The sequence below is a fragment of the Aulonocara stuartgranti genome, assembly GCF_965226115.1.
Source record: "Aulonocara stuartgranti genome assembly, chromosome: 3".
NCBI lineage: Eukaryota > Metazoa > Chordata > Actinopteri > Cichliformes > Cichlidae > Aulonocara > Aulonocara stuartgranti.
In genome coordinates, this window is record NC_138941.1 from 66,905,993 (window position 1) to 66,928,659 (window position 22,667).

The window sequence follows — 22,667 nt, forward strand, 5'->3', positions numbered from 1 at the left end:
TCGTCCATTAGTAACAATACAGTGCATTGTCCGTCCATTATAGTTAAAAGCAATTTTAACAGACATCGAGGCAAGGCGCCTAGCATGACTTATTCACCGAGTTACAAATACAAAACGTCATTGTACAAATTAGAGGTTGTACCAGTTTTATACTTTTTGTACGCACTACTGCAGCCTGGGATTGGAAATCTGGGGTTGTTAGACTTCTCTCAATCCAATTTAACGGAGTGTCCAGCTTTCCATTGAGCTGGACACGGGGTTTCTGATTTCCGTTGGACGAGAACGCGGCAGGGACAGGAATCGGACGTGTTGACTGGAGTGGGGAAGTAGTTCTGACTTTAAACCTCATTTAACGATTAACTGATTAATTTATTCAGGCTTTAAACTCAGGTTACGAGATATACCAAAAGTACCAACATCCATCCATCCATCCATCCATCCAACACTAAGAAGAAGCTAACGTCATCAGAAAGTGAAAACACGGAAATGGCAACTTCTGCGTCACTCTGCTGTTTTATGTTTCTCGGTGTCTTCGGGTTTGTCTCTGCAGGTGAGATTTAGCTGTTAGAAACCAAACTGTGATTCTCTCTGAGATGGAGAGGATTTTAAAAATTGACCCGGTTTCTCTAAAATAATTATAATTTTTTTCGTAGTTTCTTTGTGTGACGGCGACACGAGGCTGGGTGGAGCCTGCTGCAACACTCCTCACACCCGCATGTACGGGAGGTCCTTGATCTGTGGTTTCTTAGTGTAAACCGTGGATAGCTAAATAAAATTAAAACATTCAGTCGCACATGTTACATGTTGTGAGAAATGGCAGCTCTAAAGTTTGTTGGGGTCATGGGCCCACAGATTGACAGAGGCCTCTCCAACCTCAGTTCTGTCATGTCATAAATACTCTGAACAAAGTAAGTATTATTCATTTTAAAAGCCAGTGCACTCCCAGTGTTGGTCCCAAGCGCTAACACATCGGTTGGGTCAATAAGGCCAATTGTCTTAAATTCTTTACCACAGCTAACATGGAGCTCATCAGTAATATTTCCACACTGGATCGGTCAAGGCCCAGGATAACAGTGACAGCCTCCAGTGTTGAAGGTGCTGAGGGAAAAAGAAGGCAAGAGGACGGATGGAGGACAGTCAGTGAATCGGGAGATATAGAGTAACAGGGTATTTATGCTTTAGCAGGAAATCTGCTTTGTAATCCACAGAGTAACCAGAGTAACAAGCATAAATACTGGCAATTGTGACTGGCAACAGGCAGCTATGAAAATGATGATAAGTGGAAAGACAATGAGTGGTCTAGATGACATGCCTGTAGATGCATGGAGATGTCTTGAAGAGAGGACAGTGGACTCTTTGATAAGAGTGTTTAACACAATCTTGGAGACTCAAAAAAGATGCATTTGAGAAGTGTAAGGTAAGATATGTGGGGCAATGTGCAGAGCTGCAGTAACTACAGAGGGATAATGTTCATGTTCAATAATGTTCATGAGCCACACCATGGCTCTATGGGGAAAGGTTTTTGAAGCGAGGTTAAGAAGAGAGGTGTTGATCATTGAGCAGGAGTATGATGATGAGAACGTGCTCTCCAGTGGGATTTTTGCTTTTAAAGTTTTGATGGAAAACTATAGAGACGGGCAGAAGGAGTTTCACTGAGTCTTTATAGATTTAGAGAAAGCACATCATAACAGAGACGTATGAGGATGGTGCAGGACGTGTATGTGGACATCGAGACAGTAAATTAATATAATATGAATGAGTAGAACAGACAAGATTAGCAGTGACCATATAGCAGGTTCAGCTCAGTGATCACAGGGAATGGCAGTCAGTGCTTTACAACATTTTTATTTAATAACACAGGACAAATGTTCATTCCACCGTCTTGGCTTTGAAGTGCAGCATCACCACACTGCTGTGTCCTCCTCTCTCCCTGCACCCACTATATAGGGAGAGAAAATCATTACAAAAGCACTCCTGATGTGCCACACTACTCAGTGGACCTGATTTTCCAGCTTACACCCCCTACAGCTTAGCCACAAACCAAACCCAGCTGCCAAAGTGTAGAGCAGGGCGATATGACCAAAAATATTTATCACGATATAATTTGAAATTTTGCGATAATGATATAATTGACACTAGACAAAATACTTTACAACTCCACAACTTTATTAGTGCAAAAAAAAAAAAAATCAATGTATTTTCACTTAAACAAGCAGCTGTTTTATGTGCATTAAAGTTATATAAACATTTAACAGTGCAAATGCAAATTCCTTGCTGACAGTTTAACCAATAGACATTTCCAGTGGAAATTGGCTGACATATCCTCAGCATAACTCAGCATTTGTCACGTACACAGTCATACACAGTACAATATGTAGTGAAATGCTTGGACAACTGCTCGTGACCTAAAGAAAACAAAAAAGGAAAAGGCTATGAATAAGATAGGAAATAAATATGAAAAATTAAAAAGGGTAAATTTAACTAGGAAGGAATAAAATATAAATTAAAGTTGAAAATAAAATAGCTGTACAACAAAATACACAATATAGAACTATATAAGAAGTATGAAGAAATATAAATAAGTAAATAAATATATACACAATAACAACAGCTGTACAAGTATTAACTGGAAATGAAGAATATAATGTCCAGTGTTGTGCAATCCACATTATGTCTTGTGCAGTGCAAATATGCTTAAAGTGATTTAGTGATGAAGTGATTCGATTAGATGACCACGCATCTAACCGAATTAGTGTAAACAATGTCCAGAATGTCCAGTGTGTGTGTAAGAACTGTATGTGTGGGTCAGTACTGTGTGGTGGTGTGATTGAGAGACCATATTGCCTGCGTGAAGAAGCTCCTCCTCAGTCTCTCTGTGTTGGTCTTCAGGGAGCGGAATCGCTTTCCTGACCTCAACAGAGAGAACAGTCTGTTGTTGGGATGGCTGAGGTCCTTCACCATCTTCCTGGCCTTGGTCCAGCACCGCCTGCTGTAGATTGAGTGCAGGTCAGGGAGCTCGGAGCGGATGGTGCACTCAGCTGATCGCACAACCCTCTGTAGAGCTCGTCTGTCCTGCATGGTGCTGTTCCCGAACCAGGTTAAGATGTTTCCCGCCAGGATGCTCTCTATGGTGCACGAGTAAAAGTTCCTGAGCACCTTGGAGGGCAGTTGGAAGTCTCTCAAGCGTCTGAGGTGGTAGAGACGCTGACGGGCCTTTTTCACCACGGTGTTGATGTGACAGGACCATGACAGGTCCTGCGTGATGTGAACTCCGAGGTATTTGAAGCTGTCCACTCTCTCCACTGGGCACTCGTTGATGACGGGGGTCTGGTAGTTCCTCTCCTGCTTAGTGCTGAAGTCCACTATCAGCTCCTTTGTCTTACTGACGTTTAGAAGGAGGTTGTTCCTCTGGCACCAGTTCTCCAGATTCCTAATCTCCTTCAGGTAGGCCGTCTCGTTGTTATCAGAGATCAGGCCCACCACGACGGTGTCGTCAGCAAACTTGATGATGGTGGTGGAGCTGGTAGTGGCCACACAGTCATATGTGTACAGAGAGTACAGCAGGGGGCTCAGAACACACCCCTGGGGGGCTCCAGTGCTGAGAGTGGTGGAGGCTGAGACATGTCCGCCCATCCTTACTGCCTGTGGTCTGCCAGTTAGGAAGTTGGAGATCCACTGACACATAGATGAGCTGAGTCCCAGATGCTCCAGCTTGGTGGTGAGTGTGGAGGGAATTATGGTGTTAAATGCAGAGCTGTAGTCTATGAAGAGCATTTTAACATAATTCCCCCTTCTAGTGTCCAAGTGAGTGAGTGATGTGTGGAGGAGATGAGAGATGGCATCGTCTGTGGAACGATTTGGACGGTAAGCGAACTGTAGTGGGTCCAGTGTGTCTGGTAGTGAAGAAATGATGAAGTCTCTGACCAGGCGTTCAAAGCACTTCATCACTACTGAGGTGAGGGCTACAGGGCGATAGTCATTGAGAGAAGCAGGGTGGGGTTTCTTCGGGACAGGAACAATGATGGACTCTTTGAAGCATGTGGGGATCACCGACTGAGATAAAGAGATGTTGAATATCTCAGTGAACACAGGAGCTACAGGAGATACGGTAATATTATGTTGAAGCGCAGTACGTATCACTCCGCGAGGCTCCTGCCTACGATAGCCGCAATGCTCCGACAATCCATCAAGCAGTCCGGGTTTGTAGCTTAGCAAAGTCGTACTCAAACATTTGACAGATTTTCGAGCGCTGTGTACATAAAATCGTTTGGAGGTCAGTAAACACAACCACAATTCATTCATAAGGCACAGGGGATTATAAGGGGCACTATTGATTTTAAGTGTGCCATAATTTCCAAAAAACACGGTAATAACAACGGCCTACTAGCATGCTCTACCAAAAATAGTGCTTTGTTGTGTGTCGTGTTGCAGCATTCTTACAAACCAATTCTGGTTTATCCGTTTCATTCAACGATTTGCTTTCGCCGCCATACTTTTTCCGACGTGTGCGTATGAAAACAAAAGCACTGCGCATGCGCGTTTTACCCATATTCTATCGCGATATTTCATTTTTCTATCGTTGCCCAAAATTATACAGGTATTACCGTGAACGGTATGATATAGCCCAGCCCTACCAAAGAGTACATCAGGCATCACAGGACAGGTCAGGTTGAGTGCTTTGAAGTTAACATTTGAGAGGCAAGTCTGACATAGTTTGGAGGGATTGTTGATATACTGGAAAAACAGTGTCAAACATGGAGGTGCCAGGCAGAAGGAGAAGAGGAAGACCTCAGAGGACATTAATGGATATAGTGAAGGAGGATATGCAGAGGGTTAGTGTGACAGAGGTGGATGCTATGGTTATGGTGGAGGCTGATAATTTGCTCTGACAACCTGTAAAGAAGACAAAAAAGTCAATAATATCACAAAACTATATAAAGGTTTTAAAAGAACACAAGTAATATCCTTTAGAAATGATTATACCATTATACTTAAGTTAATACTTTTACATTTTTTTTTCTTTATGCTGCTGATCTAACACATTGTCAAGCAGGTGTCCTGACTCTGACTTAGTCCCATCACAGCAGAGCTTGACACAGCAGGGTTCAAATGTTCTGGTTTCTCAGGCCTTTTCTTCCCTAGAAATTATTATATTTAAACTCTCTGCTCTGTGTTGTTTCCTCTTTCAGACCAGGAAATCGTCTCTGGACAAAACGTCACTCTGCCATGTCGTGCAAATAACAAGATCCCTATCATAGCAGTAAACTGGAGGAGAGCTGACCTGGGGGAGAAATATGTCCTTTATTACCAGGATGGTCATTTTGTTGAAGACAACCAGCATCCATCTTTTAAGAACCGGGTGGATCTGCAGGACAGACAGATGAAGGATGGAAATGTGTCTTTGATTCTGAAGAATGTGACCATTGATGACACTGGAACATACGAGTGTCAAGTTGCCCAGAGAGAACTAAACAAAGAGATAGCCAATTTAAAGATCATCAGCACATCCGAACTCAGAGTTTTTCCTCCAGGTGAGTGAGTAGAGTTGAGTGTGTGTGTGATCAGAGGTGAAGCTGCTTCCTGGGGTCCATTCTTTGTACCTCGCTTACTACATCCAAGATCAAATCATCGCGCCAACTTTGAGCTCGCTATTCCGGTTCTCCGAACACACCTGTTGTTGACGATCAGTACAGCTGGATGTAGGGCTGAACGATTATGGAAAATAATCTAATTGCGATTTTTTGCCCCAATATTGCGATTGCGATGCGATATGCGATTATTTTTTAAGGTCTTTGTCTTCTGTATTATTAAACAAAGACAAGCAATACATCATATAGTATGGCCAATACTATATTACATTAATTTTAAACTGTTCTTTCCTGGAAGACAGATCTCTGTTATGATGACATGAGGTGATGCATGAATTGATGACTGACATTTTTATTTAACTTCTTCAATCACAACAGTATATTTGAACATACACAATAGTTTATTTTTAGCTTACAAACATCTGAGCATAAAGTGCTGACAAGGAACCCTGGTGTAAACATTAAAATGAAAGTCAGTACAATGTGCAGATTGCAGAAATATACATAAACAAAATCAGTGGCTTTACCACACTCAGTTTTTCGACATCTGTGAACTACTAGACAGTCATTCAATTAAAAAATAATATTAAATAAATAAAACTAATAAATAAAAAATACACACATCTTACTGATCTCTGCAGTCAGTAACATTACACATAAAGTGCAAACATAATAGCAATTGTATAAACACACACACAAACACGCCTTTAAAATTTAAAGGCGTGAAATTGGACGGTCTAGTTCTGATTAGCTAATCAGAAGGCTAGTTCTGATTAGCGTCACCGCTGTCTCGGTGGAGTTTAATAAACTCGGCCGTCTGCTTCTTGCTATCTAAAATATAACCAGACACTGGTGTAAATTCTCGACTGTCTCATACTTCTGTTTAATAAGTTTTCTGTTTGACGTTTAGTCAGCTGTGTGAAAACCAAGGAGGAACCCACCCGGGGGATTAATAAAGTTTTATTTTATCTAATCTAATAACTTTAATCTCAGCCAAACCGATTTACTCACGAACAAACAAAACACTGAAAAAAGCCCAACAATAACATTTTTAGGTTGTCTAAGTGACTTATATATTACGTTTAACCCGAGCAGCGAAACTCCGCGGTGATCTGAAAATGATGTGCCGGGAGTTGTGCCGTTCTCGGCCGCATCAGTAACCCTCGAGCTCCGGCTAGCTGTCGAGCTGGTGGGTAGCAGACGCCTCTGAAAACGTCGAAGCACTTTTGCAAATATGGATATCTTGATAAACCGAGCAGATATTTGATGTTTACACAGCTACTTTCTCGCCTGAAAATATGTTAAAAGTTTATTTTGTGACCCAGAAAGATTAGTATGAGTAATTTTAAAACTTAGTAGCGGCCGCCATTGCTGGAAACTGGAGTTTGGCTGGGCCGCGCTATGAATTCTGGGATATGGTAGTAATTTGGACAGCCTTATAATCGCAGTATAATCGCAGCCTTTGCGGTTAGAAAATTGCACTTGATCATGTCGCGATATTATCGCAAATGCGATATATCGTTCAGCCCTAGCTGGATGAAGTAATGTGAGATCACTAGGTGGCTTAACAGGGGCTACGCATCGATAGTAGAAACATTGATCGGCAACCCTTTGATTGGTCGGCAAAAATGTCGAAGGAGCGCGCTCAGTATTTTTCGGCAGCAGAGCAAGAACTCTTGAGTGAGGGATTCCAGGAGTTTCAGAGTTTAATCAGAACGCAAGGGAACACTGCAAAGGCTGCACAAGCAAGGAGAGAGGGCTGGCAGAAAGTTGCTGACAAATTAAACTCGTAAGTAATTTAATAATAACAATAATAATGGAGTGGATTGATATAGCGCTTTTCAAGGCACCCAAAGCGCTTTACAATGCCACTATTCAGTCACTCTCACATTCACACACTGGTGGAGGCAGCTACAGTTGTAGCCACAGCTGCCCTGGGGCAGACTGACAGAAGCGAGGCTGCCATATCGCACCATCGGCCCCTCTGGCCAACACCAGTAGGCGGTAGGGTAGATTTATTATATTACACTATATTATCCAATATTATATTACATTATATTATGTTATATTATATCCCCTTTCACATTAGAGTCACAACAGGACCAACTAGAACATGGGAACAAGTAAAAGTGAAATATAAGAATATTCTACAGAATGGTAATATTTATCACTCATATTGCTTTTCGTCTCTTGAAAAGAGACCCTGAAATGATCTGTTTGTTTGTTCATAACAGCAACCAAGAAAAGGGCAGAGCAAAAAAAAAAGACAGGTGGTGGTCCTGCACCCCCTCGTCAACAAGTTGGTTAAGTAAATAATACCCTCACGGGAAAATCGATATCTCTCTATGAGCACACTGTCGCGCTGAGCTAAAGGATCCTGTCTATCCCACAATATACGCTGAATTCTGAGGACTCTCCTTATCAATCTTGCACCTTCCGCAATGGGTGGCTCGCGTAAACGGACAGGACATGGCTGCGACAGACTTCCCAAATCCACCTTCGCTTTTATAGCCGTGGTCTCTCATCTTGATTACACGAAGTAATTTACAATTACTACTCTGAAATATGAATTACATCTGTAATAATCACATACATGTAATAGAATGTTAATAGTTCATTTCCCTTTTTTAGGAAATGACCTGTATGTATCTGTGTGACATCAATAACAGGATCAAGTGCTGCATTGTCTTTAGTTACATTGATAATATTTATTTATGGTGAAACAGTGGTGGAATATCGCTGTTGCTTTCGTATAAATGAAGCGGACATACCTGCGTGGCCGCGATCTAATCCTGTTTACATAAAGTAAACCTGCTCCCGAGCAGGTTTACACTTACGGATCTGTTGCTATGACAGCAAGTCCCGGATGAGCTTCGGAGAACCGAACGATCCAAGATCACGCGTAATCGTCAACAATCAAATCCAGCTAACTTACTTAGCGAGGTACGAAGAACGGACCCCAGGTTGTTGATGTTTGTTTCTAAAGATGTTGTTGATGAGACTTTGTAGAAAGCAGCTGGTCTGAGTGATGTGATCAGAGTGCAGTAGATAATGTCTGACAGCAGTTTGAAGAGGAAATGGATTCTGTTCTGTTCTTCACTCATCACCTACCTGACAGCTGACACCTCACACCTGTTTCTCACCTGCAGGTCAACCAGGAGGATCTGTTGGACTGAAAGTCAGCGTGCCAGTTTTTGGTCTGCTTTTTGTTGTTGCTGTTGGTTTAGCAGTCTAGAAAAAAGCAGACTTGACAATCCATCATCCTTCTGAATAGTCACTTGTTTGAAATGTCACAAAGCTTTTAATGGATTGACTCTGAGTCTCCTGCTGATGTTCCGAGTTCTCTGTGACAGAAAACAGATGAGCTCATGATAGACAGAAATTAATAATGCTGAGGATTCATTAGGTAGATGGCAAACTTGTAGATTTCGATTTGATTTTAAATTTGTTTGTGACGATGAAGTGAAGTTGGATTGTAGAGAATCCCACAAGATTAACTATCTGCTACACCCAAATGAAGTGTAACTCAGGTTACTAATATTAGAGTATTATGAAACCAAAGAAAATTCATGTAGGTCCAAAGGCTGTTTCCTCTGAAACTTCAACTGTGTCTTTCATGAAGGAGACTCAGGTTAAACATTTCAAGAGTTTGTTTGGTCATTGCTAATAAATGTTACAGTTTTCTTAATGTATGTATTTATGTGCTTTATTTGTTTGCTTGCTGTCACCGTGAAAGTTATTTTAATCAAAAGCTTTTTTTTAACCAGTTAATGCCGATTTTACCCACATTGGAATCATTCAAAAGCAAATGTAATAGTGTATCTGATTCAATATTCAATATACACACTGATATATTCCCAGACTTACAGTTTGTTATTCATGTAACAAGTTTTGTCTGACAAACAACATTTGTCAGACTGTTTTTATTTATTCTTTTTGTTTTACTGCATTTTCTTTCTCCAGTTGACAATTTTATTCATTTATGCTCTAAGAAAAATGTAGAGACATTTTCTTTGAAATTGAAACTGAATAACGGTAGTTAGCACTGCTGCCTCACAGCAAGCAGGTCATGAGTTCAGTTCCACCATCCGGTGGATTCTTTCTATGTGGAGTTTGCATGTTATTCCCATGTTTGCGTGGTTCCCTCCAGGTACTCCGGCTTTCTCCCAAAACATTGATTTCCCTATGAGATCCATAAAGTTATTCTTATATTTTTTTAGTTGTCTTAATATAAACACAGCTGATTAAGATCCCCCTCCAACTGCTCCAAGGCCTCCAGCAGTGCATCCAGACTAGATAAACAGATGGACAAAAAGTATGTTATTTATCTATTTCAGTTTTTGTTTCTTAAAAAAAATCACATGACTACTTAAGTTAGTTTCAGTTTTCCATTGCAAGAGTTCAGTTCAGAAACAAGCTTGTCAACATTTTCAATGTCCGTCCTATTTGTCTTCCTGTCTACTAAATGTATCGGAGTACTTTACTTTTCAACTACTTCCACTCAATGACACCTTAATGCTGCTGTCATACTATTCTTGAACACAAAGTTTTTCTTAATTAATTCATAAGTTTAAGTATTGAAACTCATTGATGACTGCATGAATAAAATGCTTTTTACTCCAAACTTTATCCACAGTGAAATAAAACACTACCAGTACCATTTTATCTCGGAAATGCACATGCCTTCCTCTTCATTTGTTTTGTTTTATAAACAAACCCAGGGGCTGTTATTCTGCTGCAATTAAAGTCCAACATCTCCCTCTAGTGGCCACATATAAACATGTGTGAGGATGGTGTTAATGTAAAATGTGAATCATAGTGTTCCAGTCAGTCATCAGTGTGTCTCTGCACAGCTGTAATTAAAATGTGTTCAGAGGGCCTCAGTGTCTGAATGGTTCCAGTTCAGCTCCATAACAGCAGCGTCCCTGGTTTGATTCCTGTGTTTCAGCTCATATCTGCCTCTCTCACTGAGGGGGACGTAACTACATGGAAAGGAAATACTTCTCACCTCTGTGTTTGAACCAATAGAAAGTTGGTGCTCAGAGGAAGAGGGCGGGCTTTACTTGGTGTCAGTGACAGAAAAAAAGCTCAAATGAGTGAGAAGGACGATGAAGGAAACATCTGTGCTGTGTCTGCTCTGTAAGTAGAATCTCTGTGTTTGTTTGAATTCTTGTACTTTGACTGTCTGCTCTCCTGATAACTGATGATGGAGGAGAAGACATGAAAAACAAATCAGGCTGAATTCAAGTTCAAACACCACGAGGACCAACTGCAGGTCTGAACTGACTCTTTATCTTTGCTCAGGAGTCGAGGAAACACAGCAGGCAGTGAAAAGATCAAATCATTCACTCATTATATCAACACAGCTGCACAGAGGACACATGACTTTACTGTGGTATTTTAAAGTGGTGGATATTTTGTATATATTCTTATATACTACATGCACTGTAGTCAGTAAACATAATCATATTCATATGATATTTTAGACATACAGTATCTACATAGTTCAGATTTTGCAGTCATAATATACCGGTATCAATAATTTATTTAAGTTCTGATTTTGTTAGACAAACCAGGTATGTGAATACTTTCATGTCACCAACAAAATTCCACTAAAATATCTGGATGGAAATTGTTAATACAAAGAAACTACAAATAGTTAAGAATATACTTTTACACTTATATTCAAGTGGCTTCAATGAAGTGAAGTTCTGTTTGTGTGGAGTTGTTCTTTATGTTCATGGTAAATGGCCTGTATTTATATAGCGCTTTTACTAGTCCCTAAGGACCCCAAAGCGCTTTACATATCCAGTCATCCACACATTCACACACTGGTGATGGCAAGCTACATTATAGCCACAGCCACGCTGGGGCGCACTGACAGAGGCATTCACCTCAAATCAACCTGAGTGTCATTTCTCTTTAGTTCTGATCTCACTGCTGAGCTGCACAACAAACCAAGGTCAGTAACCTTCTTCTGTCACAGTTTAAACCTGAGAAATGCTCACTGATATGACCTGATTGGGTTCATGTTTCACAATGTAAAGTCTAACAGATCATCAGTTTTCATTTTAACCCTCACAGCTCGTCTGACTGTGAGTCCCAGCAGCTCTCAGTTCTTTAAAGGAGTCTTTGTGTCTCTGAGCTGTGAGGAGGACGACAGCTCTGCTGGATGGACTCTGAGGAGAAACACAAATGCAAGACAGAGGACTCAGTGTGGAAGAGATTGGGGAAAACCAACTGGTTCAACTAATACTTCCTGTAACATCAGTTACATGAATACCTGGGACAGTGGAGTTTACTGGTGTGAGTCCAGAGAGGGTCCCATCAGTAACATGGTTAACCTGACAGTCACTGGTAAGCTGAGTGTGTGGAGTTAGTGTTGATGAAGCTGTGTGTAAATGGATGAAATGCTGTAGTTTGTCTCTGTGTTGAGGTGGATCAGTGATCCTGCAGAGTCCTGTCCTCCCTGTGATGGAGGGAGATGACGTCACTCTGCTCTGTAAAACAGAGACCACTCCCTCCAACCTCCCAGCTGCTTTCTATAAAGATGGCTCCCTCATCAGGAAGCAGCCTACAGGTCACATGACCATCCAGCATGTTTCCAGGTCTGATGAAGGCCTCTACAAGTGTGACATCAGCGGTCATGGAGAGTCTCCATCCAGCTGGATCACTGTCACAGGTGACACACTCACCTGTCTGTGTTTCTGCAGCTTTCAACATTCACAATGTGACGACAACTTAATGACTGTGTTTGCTTTATTTTAGGGGAACACACCACCACACCTCCACCTACATCCACACCTCCACCTACATCCACACCTCCACCTGGATCCACACCTCCTCCTGGTTCCTCTCTCATACCTGTGATATCATCTGTTGGATCAGTCTGTGTTGTGGTTCTGCTGGTGTTACTGGTTCTGCTGGTGAGACGATGTGTTCACAGGAAACCTGAAGGTGAGAGTCAGACTTCTGGATATTGCATATTTTACATGTGTGGTTTTATTTTATTGAGATTAGAATTTTTTTTTTAGCATTTTATATATATATATATATATATATATATATATATATATAGATAGATAGATAGATAGATAGATAGTAGGGGTGCAACGATACACAAAATTCACGGTTCGGTTCGATACTTTGGTGTCACGGTTCGATATTTTTTCGATACAAAAACATGTTCAAGCATTTTTAATTTGTCATTTATTAAAATTATAAATATATATTTTAACTCAAAAGTACAGTTTTTAAATTTAACCCTAACCCTTGTGCGTGTTTTTTATTTTGACAGCGAATGCACACCTGCGGACCACTTATGTGCAGCCCTGGTTATTTAGCTCATCATATTGCAGCCACAGAAATTCTTTTGTCCATGAAACCATAAAGCTGCACTTTCTTTTTGCCTTATAGTCTGATTTGTCATAACTTCTCCGTTTTGTGGTAAGCTTTTCTTTGGCTGTCACTTCTTCACCCTGACCTGTCTTATTTGGCTCAGCAGAACTGAAATGCTTTTACACACGCACTCACATAAGCTCAGCGATTCTCTGCGCGATCAACCTCTCACATGTTTAAGCTTGCTGCGGGAGATTTCACTTGTCATGTTTGCATAGTAAGCTAACGATTAATAAGACGATGTCAGAGGAATTGGTGCGCAAATTGTCATCACTCACAGATCAGTGCTGTCGCTCTCTATACACAGTTCGCACGATTGCAAAGTGAAAGCAAAAAAACAAGCGCAAATTCAAACGCGACTTCAATATGTCACATATTGACAGTGGCTCACCGATGCCAATGACATAATTACCCAGCTACATTTCTGAAAGAATGCAAAAGCATTGACATATATTTTTCCTACAATAGCCTGACGGGCAGGGAAGAGATAGATTTTGGTAGCCCGACTGAAAAAATCGGTAGCTCCGGGACGTCGGGCTAGCGATATTGCGAGCCCTGTATCTGATTGAGGAATCACTCATCTTTGGAAAAGAGAGTTTATTACAGAGAAATGGCTCTTTCCAAAATAAAAGCTATACTATCCGCTTCTTCTGGGCTATATTCTCAGCAGCATAAGGAGAATCATGTGCTAACAGCTGTCTAAATGACTCGGCTAAAGTTAGTAGCATGCTTGTTGTTTTTGTCTTTGCACTAGGATGTTGTCGGTGTAAATGTGCAGTCATATTCGTTGTGTTCCCACTAGTGCTTTCAGGTTAATCTCGTTGAAATGACCTTAACGCCACAACACGGCAAATCTCCGTTAACGAGCTACCGCCGATCGCCCCGTGCATGGGGCTAGACGGCCAACACGTTAACGAGCTAACTGCGCTAACACACTAGTTCACACCAATGTAATTGAGCATTGCATGGCACATCCAACATACTGTTTTACTTTAGTCCATGACTCGCTTACCTTCAGGGTCATACGTCACATGAAAACCAAAATAATTCCAAACGCCAGATCTGAATGAGAGTGGGGGAGGTCCATGTTAAAAGGAGAGCTTAACTTCTGTCTCGCTAGCTTGCCCTGCGCTCTTCCTTCTGACTATGCTGTCTGTGTTGAGCGCTCAGTGGATCTGCGCTCGACAGTGCAGCCTAGGCGGAGTAGTCGAACACAGATTCACTGAGCGCTCAACACAGACAGCATCGTCAGAAGGAAAATTGATAAAATAAATTACAAATGTTGTATTGTTCGATACATATGCGTACCGAACCGAAAGCACTGTATCGAACGGTTCAATATCGATATGAATATCGTTGCACCCCTAATAGATAGATAGATAGATAGATAGATAGATCTCTATATATCTATCTATCTATATAGATAGATAGATATATATATCTCTATATATATATATATATACATATATATATCTCTATATCTCTCTATCTCTCTATCTGGATGGATGGATGGATGGATATAGAGATATTAGGGGTGCAACGATATTCGTATCGTATCGCACTGTCCAGCGCAGATCCACTGAGCGCTCAACACAGACAGCATCGTCAGAAGGAAGAGCGCAGGGCAAGCTAGCAAGACAGAAGTTAAGCTCTCCTTGCAACATGGACCTCCCCCACCCTCATTCAGATCTGGCGTTTGGAATTATTTTGGTTTTCATGTGACGTATGACCCTGAAGGTAAGCGATTCATGGACTAAAGTAAAACAGTATGTTGGATGTGCCATGCAATGCTCAATTACATTGGTGTGAACTAGTGTGTTAGCGCAGTTAGCTCGTTAACGTGTTGGCCGTCTAGCCCCATGCACTGAGCGATCGGCGGTAGCTCGTTAACGGAGATTTGCCGTGTTGTGGCGTTAAGGTCATTTCAACGAGATTAACCTGAAAGCACTAGTGGGAACACAACGAATATGACTGCACATTTACGCAGACATCATCCTAGTGCAAAGACCAAAACAACAAGCATGCTACAAACTTTAGCCGAGTCATTTAGACAGCTGTTAGCACATGATTCTCCTTATGCTGCTGAGAATATAGCCCAGAAGAAGCGGATAGTATAGCTTTTATTTTGGAAAGAGACATTTCTCTGTAATAAACTCTCTTTTCCAAAGATGAGTGATTCCTCAATCAGATACAGGGCTCGCAATATCGCTAGCCCGACGTCCCGGAGCTAGCGATTTTTTTCAGTCGGGGTACCAAAATCTATCTCTTCCCTGCCCGTCAGGCTATTGTAGGAAAAATATATGTCAATGCTTTTGCATTCTTTCAGAAATGTAGCTGGGTAATTATGTCATTGGCATCGGTGAGCCACTGTCAATATGTGACATATTGAAGTCGCGTTTGAATTTGCGCTTGTTTTTTTGCTTTCACTTTGCAATCGTGCGAACTGTGTATAGAGAGCGACAGCACTGATCTGTGAGTGATGACAATTTGCGCACCAATTCCTCTGACATCGTCTTATTAATCGTTAGCTTACTATGCAAACATGACAAGTGAAATCTCCCGCAGCAAGCTTAAACATGTGAGAGGTTGATCGCGCAGAGAATCGCTGAGCTTATGTGAGTGCATGTGTAAAAGCATTTCAGTTCTGCTGAGCCAAATAAGACAGGTCAGGGTGAAGAAGTGACAGCCAAAGAAAAGCTTACCACAAAACGGAGAAGTTATGACAAATCAGACTATAAGGCAAAAAGAAAGTGCAGCTTTATGGTTTCATGGACAAAATAATTTCTGTGGCTGCAATATGACGAGCTAAATAACCAGGGCTGCACATAAGTGGTCCGCAGGTGCGCATTCGCTGTCAAAATAAAAAACACGCACAAGGGTTAGGGTTAAATTTAAAAACTGTACTTTTGAGTTAAAATATTTATTTATAATTTTAATAAATGACAAATTAAAAAGGCATGAACATTTTTTTTGTATCGAAAAAATATCGAACCGTGACACCAAAGTATCGAACCGAACCGAACCGTGAATTTTGTGTATCGTTGCACCCCTAATATATATCAATCAATCAATCAATCAATCTTTATTTATAAAGCACTTTTCATACAGAAAAAATGTAGCACAAAGTAGCCCACCCCACCCTCCAACTCACTCCCCACACTCTCAATACACATATATCCCCCCACCCCCACCCACACACACATATATTAGGGGTGCTCTCTCTCTCTATATATATATATATATATATATATATAGAGAGAGAGAGAGAGAGAGAGATACAGTGGGGCAAAAAAGTATTTAGTCAGCCACCGATTGTGCAAGTTCCCCCACTTAAAATGATGACAGAGGTCAGTAATTTGCACCAGAGGTACACTTCAACTGTGAGAGGCAGAATGTGAAAAAAATCCACATGGTAGGATTTGTAAAGAATTTATTCGTAAATCAGGGTGGAAAATAAGTATTTGGTCACCTCAAACAAGGAAAATCTCTGGCTCTCACAGACCTGTAACGTCTTCTGTAAGAAGCTTTTCTGTCCCCCACTCGTTACCTGTATGAATGGCACCTGTTTGAACTCATCATCTGTATAAAAGACACCTGTCCACAGCCTCAAACAGTCAGACTCCAAACTCCGCCATGGCCAAGACCAAAGAGCTTTCGAAGGACACCAGGAAAAGTATTGTAGACCTGCACCAGACTGGGAAGAGTGAATCTACAATAGGCAAGCAGCTTGGTGTGAAAAAATCAACTGTGGGAGCAATCATCAGAAAATGGAAGACATACAAGACCACTGATAATCTCCCTCGATCTGGGGCTCCACGCAAGATCTCATCCCGTGGGGTCAAAATGATCATGAGAACGGTGGGCAAAGATCCCAGAACCACACAGGGGGACCTGGTGAATGACCTGCAGAGAGCTGGGACCAAAGTAACAAAGGTCACCATCAGTAACACACTACAACGGCAGGGAATCAAATCCCGCAGTGCCAGACGTGTTCCGCTGCTGAAGCCAGTGCATGTCCAGGCCCGTCTGAAGTTTGCCAGAGAGCACATGGATGATACAGCAGAGGATTGGGAGAATGTCATGTGGTCAGATGAAACCAAAGTAGAACTTTTTGGTATAAACTTAACTCGTCGTGTTTGGAGGAAGAAGAATACTGAGTTGCATCCCAAGAACACCATACCTACTGTGAAGCATGGGGGTGGAAACATCATGCTATGGGGCTGTTTTTCTGCCAAGGGGACAGGACGACTGATCCGTGTTAAGGACAGAATGAATGGGGCCATGTATCGTGAGATTTTGAGCCAAAACCTCCTTCCATCAGTGAGAACTTTGAAGATGAAACGAGGCTGGGTCTTCCAACATGACAATGATCCAAAACACACCGCCCGGGCAACAAAGGAGTGGCTCCGTAAGAAGCATTTGAAAGTCCTGGAGTGGCCTAGCCAGTCTCCAGACCTCAACCCCATAGAAAATCTGTGGCGGGAGTTGAAAGTCCGTGTTGCTCGGCGACAGCCCCAAAACATCACTGCTCTCGAGAAGATCTGCATGGAGGAATGGGCCAAAATACCAGCTACTGTGTGTGCAAACCTGGTAAAGACCTATAGTAAACGTTTGACCTCTGTTATTGCCAACAAAGGTTATGTTACAAAGAATTGAGTTGTATTTTTCTTATTGACCAAATACTTATTTTCCACCCTGATTTACAAATAAATTCTTTACAAATTCTACCATGTGGATTCATGGATTTTTTTTTCACATTCTGTCTCTCACAGTTGAAGTGTACCTCTGGTGCAAATTACTGACTTCTGTCATCATTTTAGGTGGGGGAACTTGCACAATCGGTGGCTGACTAAATACTTTTTTGCCCCACTGTAGATATAGATATAGATATATATATATAGATATAGATAGATATAGATAGATATATATATATAATGTACTGTATAACAGTACTGCTTTACATTTATGGAATATCAGTTTTTATAATTCTATCTCAGTGATGTCCTCTATGCATGTTGTATTTTGCAGAGAATGATCCAGCTGCAGAAGATGTCAGTTATGGACAAATTATGGTCAGAGAGAAACAGAGTGAATTAAAGATGAGAGGTACTGCTGCGTTTCTTCATCTCCATCATGGTTTAATTTTATAGCCAGACACTAAGGATTTGGTTTAGTGGCTTTTAAAAAAATGTTGTTCACCATGTGAGTTGCATGCTGTCATTTCCTGATAAGCATGAGGCTGATGGGAATATTATGAGTTTCACTAATTTGTTGTTGTATCAGTGCTGTCAAGTGATCACCACCAAGTGATGAATTGATTAAGATGGTGAGAAAGGCTGTCAGGCAGACCTGGAAAACCTAAAAATTAATAAAAAGAAATTGGGAATATGTGGCAGATGCTCCTGTTCATAGGGTTTTTAACTCCCATGTGAGGAAAGCTTTTCCTGGCATCCTGGTGGAGGTTGAGAACATTTGGTCTAAATGGATGACTTGGAGGTCACAGCTAGCAGGAGCTGGGGTCACAATGTTGTTGGTGCCTGTCGATGCCCAGATTTCATACAATGATATGAAAAGCAGAGTAAAGGGGTAATTAATTAACCTCTGCCTCTAAAAATCTTTCAGTGTCCATTACCTGAGGCCATTAATGCTCTGCATTGGCCTAGATATCTTAAAAACCTCAGATGATTTAATAAAAAAAATCTTATTTCAGCAAATAAGTGGTAAATAATGTTAGTGCTAATAAAGTGGCAGGCAAATAACATCCAAGATAATCCTGTGGCCATGGGCTGTGGTTCGTGGTTCAGCTGTAAGAGATAGAGGTGGGGCAAGATGGCTGAGGGCACAGCCTCATGTGATCATGACCACAGTGCTGGAGTCTTTGAGTCGCAGTTCTTTCACCAGCCCGAAGAAGTACGCAAGGGAGGTATGGTTCAGGTTATGGTTCAGGGTACGACTTTGGCAGTAAACGGATGCAGCCTCACATAGGATATGTGGTGGCAGGGTTTGTGAATTGGGTGTAGGGAGGAGTTGGGTTGGATGGCTGAGGGCTCAGCAGGTACAGCAGCACACCTTGTGTGTGCTAATTATGTAATCATGTTTTCTTCCTTAGATTTGTAGCAGAAACGGAGGAGTGATTGGGTTTCACTGGGGGGAGATGATACGAGTGGAACAAGCTGGGCTGTCTGCAAAGACAGTGGAGCTCCATCCAAACAAATTCTTGGAACTGTGTTGAGTTGTAAATACTGTAAATAAGGCACAGTGTGTAGAAAAGCTCATTGCTTACTGCTGTCAATAAAAACAACCTGCTATAAAAAAAGTCTGCTTCCAGCAGGCCACTCATGTGAATGTCTGTTGTCAGATTGTTAGTTGCTAGTGCACTGGGTCCTGGGTTCCTCCTGGTATACAACAATGCCCTGCCTCATGTAGTGAGAGTGTGTGAATGTGTGTGTTTGTCAATGGATGAATAACTGAATGTAGTGTAAAGCGCTTTGGGATCCTTAGGGACTGAGTAAAGCACTATACAAATACAGGCCATTTACCATTTATCCAGGGGGTTCCTTGAAGAATTAAGGAATTGATACCATTGATTGGCCCTGACACTCACCTGACCTAAATCTTAAAGAACATCTCTCGGATGTTATTTTTCAATCCATCTAATGCTTCATGGTTGCATCTCAGACTGTCTAGATCTACAGTACATGTTCATAATGAAGGATTTGACAGATCAACAGTGGGACTCGGGTGTTTCAGGAGGGCATAAAGAGACTGAACACACCAATGAGTCAGTACTGACTTTTTTAAAATTCTGTTTAAAAACCACACAAACTACTTCCTCTTGCTGATTCCAGATCAGGCAGTAACAGTGTTCATGTTGTCAGAACAAGTTTGCTTTTTGCTCTGTGGTGAAATATGTCAGCCTGAAAGAAGACAGCAGCTTTGTGGTCGTCTGCCCTCCTTTTCATGCAAACATCCCCCCAAGGTTCTGTGTGGTTACTGTGTTTCACAGAAGAGCTGCTGAAAAGGGGGGAAGAAACTATGCAGCTATAAAAAGATTTTTACTTAATCTCTTCATGAAGAACAGGACAAATATTTTGCCATAGCTGCAGTATAGAAAAAACCAGTAATGTAATGTGTGTAAATTCTTAATTTCTGCATTTTACTCTGCAGAGAGCGATTCAACTACAATCTACTCAGAAGTGAGAACAGGCGACTTCTGCTATGGACCGAAAACCACCAGATCAAGTAGTCCCAAAGGTACAGCTGCTCTTTAACTTTGTACAGAGCCGAGCAAACCACATCTTCACTGAGGCTCAGTAAGTCTAATCTCTGTCAAAAACAATACTGTAATGTTGTTTGAACTGTGTTTGTGTTCAGACTTCAAACCAGAGACAGACGCCATCTACTCTTTACTGAAGTAGTCCACCAGTCCAACCACTCATGTCCACCTGCTGGTCTCTAACTGGTCCCCCCAGCACCTCAGACCAGAGGGTATCCACACAGAATCATTAAGCTCTGGTGGTGTTCAATATAATGATGCATATGGAGCAGCAGTGCAGTAGCTTCTCTGAGTAACTACATGTCATTCTTCTGTTTGCTCATAACGAATGACTATAAGGAATCATGTTTCGTCGTTTTGGCTAAATTATGTGGCTTAAATATCACATCCTATTTATAACTGGTGCTTTAACTGTGTTTGTTACAAAATCAGCAATGATAAATAATATAAATATGTTCATGTGATTTTGTATCTTTGATGACTTTTACTGTTATTTATATTGTATCCATGTTTGTCGTCTCCTGCAGCAGCGATGTAATTTCTCTGAAGGACTAATAAATGTTTGTATCACTGTGTTTTTCTCTCACGGGTTCAAAAAGACATTAAATGGAAAACTTGACTTGTTGGTTGTGGCTAACTGATACACATCTCTCTTCAGTAGAGAAAAAAGTGAATAACCACAGACTCAAAACAGCGATGAGTGGCTGAAAACTGCACAGAAAAGCCCTTCAGTACAGGATGTGCACGTTTGAGACCAAAGAGTTTAATTTACATATTTATTTTTATATCACCCAAAAACCAGACAGCACCAGCTCACGTGGTAAAAAAGAGAAAAGATGTTGATGTTTGTTAATTTTTTTCTAAACAAAAACACTAAAAAAGTGACTTCTCAGCTGACACGAAGCGTTTATTTTCCGATTCACTAAACGTGAACGTGACTCACACTGGTCATGTTTCCTGATCCAGCTCTGAGCTCCTGTTAAATCTGTCAGTGCACTTTGAAATGGTCTTGAATCACATTTAAAGTCTGCTTCCATCCATCGTTAGCCTGCGTAGCTGTAAACAGGATGTGAAGCCACAAAGGGGTCTGAGCTGATGTTCAAACAATATTCAAAAACAGTTTGTCTTCAAACTGCAGAGTAACAGAACAAGTGCTGAGTGGGTTTGCTTAGCTTTGTCTCACGTTGAGGCAGCACACTGTCCTCAATTTAACAGCAGGAAATAAAAGAGATGAGCTCTGCAAACACATGAGAAGAAGACCTAAACTAAACTTGTCACCACAGATGTTTAGTATGACAGGCCACTAAAAAAGCCATCTAAGCCTTTAAGATGGGGCTCCTGTCACATCAGTTCACTGCTGGTAACATTAAACTGGGGCCTCTGGAAACACTTACCTTCACAAACTGCCGCCACCACACAACTCAGGACTCGAATGTGAGGCTGAAACAGACGTGGGTCATCCCCAAAAACAATTAACAATCACATTTTATATGATCTATAAAGCTGCTGCTGTTTTCTTCCTGTTGAAAACGAGTTCTTTCTTCCCACGGGCACTAACTGCTGCTCACAGGGATTGCCTAATGGTTGTGGTTTTCCTTTGGCTTATCTACTATATACAGATGCCTAGAGTTGGCTGCTGTTGTTAGTTAGTGATATAAAAATAAGACAGAATTAACATGAATACCTAGATTTGCATTCAGTAATTTTCTATGAAGCTGTAGGCACTGGGGGACACATTTAGTGGGGGGTTTGAAAGCATCTTGAGTATCAGACGCTCAGTTTTTCACATTCTGATGAACTCGTTGTAGGTTGAGCTAATAAGTTATAACAACTAAACATGGAAGTGATGAGTGAGCAGCTCCCTTGCTTGAATTGGAAGTTTGAATTGGTTATAGATCACCTGGCTGAGGATGTGACCCATGCTCCAAGAGCCAGAGTCCCTGCTGCGGCAGCCTGGGTTTAAATTGTGGCTGGGGTGTTTCCTGCAGATGTTCCCTCTACTTTACTGTCCGAGCCAATAAAGATAAAAACAAAAACTTGGATGCCACAGACAAACTGCTCACCCATCAAAACTCTCTAGCCTTGCTCTCTGTAGAGTCTTTGGCAGCATTGCTCAGATCCAAAGTGAACACCCCTTTTTTCCTTTAGCTCACTAAACATTTAAAATGTTGCTGCCACGATTACTTGATAATAAACTGTCTGAAAAACAAACTGTTGTAAAGTTAATGTCGACAGGTTCCCATACATTTTGCACAAATGACAGGGAGCAAGGTCAGGAAGTGCAAGTGATTTTTTTAATAAGCCCTTTATAATCAGCAGCAATAATTTACTCTAGAGAAAATATTTGCAGCTTTAATTTAACTTATGAGCAAAATGTACGGTGCATCACTAAATGTAGACTTTTG

At 41.3% G+C, this 22,667-nt stretch overlaps 1 protein-coding gene and 1 long non-coding RNA gene across 2 annotated transcripts; both read left to right on the forward strand.

The window, feature by feature from the left end:
- The first annotated feature begins 259 nt into the window (after positions 1–259).
- LOC309695990 (coxsackievirus and adenovirus receptor homolog) lies at positions 260–9,496 on the forward strand. The gene is made up of 3 exons (XM_082517013.1): positions 260–550; positions 5,190–5,531; positions 8,738–9,496. The coding sequence occupies exons 1-3, from the start codon at positions 487–489 to the stop codon at positions 8,821–8,823; spliced, it is 492 nt and encodes a 163-aa protein (XP_082373139.1). The 5' UTR covers positions 260–486; the 3' UTR covers positions 8,824–9,496.
- An 877-nt stretch (positions 9,497–10,373) lies between these two features.
- On the forward strand, positions 10,374–12,249 carry LOC309696576. Its single transcript, XR_014273547.1, has 2 exons — positions 10,374–11,550; positions 11,673–12,249. It is a non-coding gene; the product is annotated as an uncharacterized lncRNA (long non-coding RNA).
- The last annotated feature ends 10,418 nt before the right edge of the window (positions 12,250–22,667 follow it).

Excerpts from the sequence above, each read along its gene's own strand:
- LOC309695990 (XM_082517013.1), top strand. The coding sequence starts at position 487 with ATGGCAACTTCTGCGTCACTCTGCTGTTTTATGTTTCTCGGTGTCTTC. Across the intron at positions 551-5,189 it reads CTTCGGGTTTGTCTCTGCAG|ACCAGGAAATCGTCTCTGGA; the intron begins GTGAGATTTAGC and ends TTCCTCTTTCAG. Across the intron at positions 5,532-8,737 it reads ACTCAGAGTTTTTCCTCCAG|GTCAACCAGGAGGATCTGTT; the intron begins GTGAGTGAGTAG and ends TCTCACCTGCAG.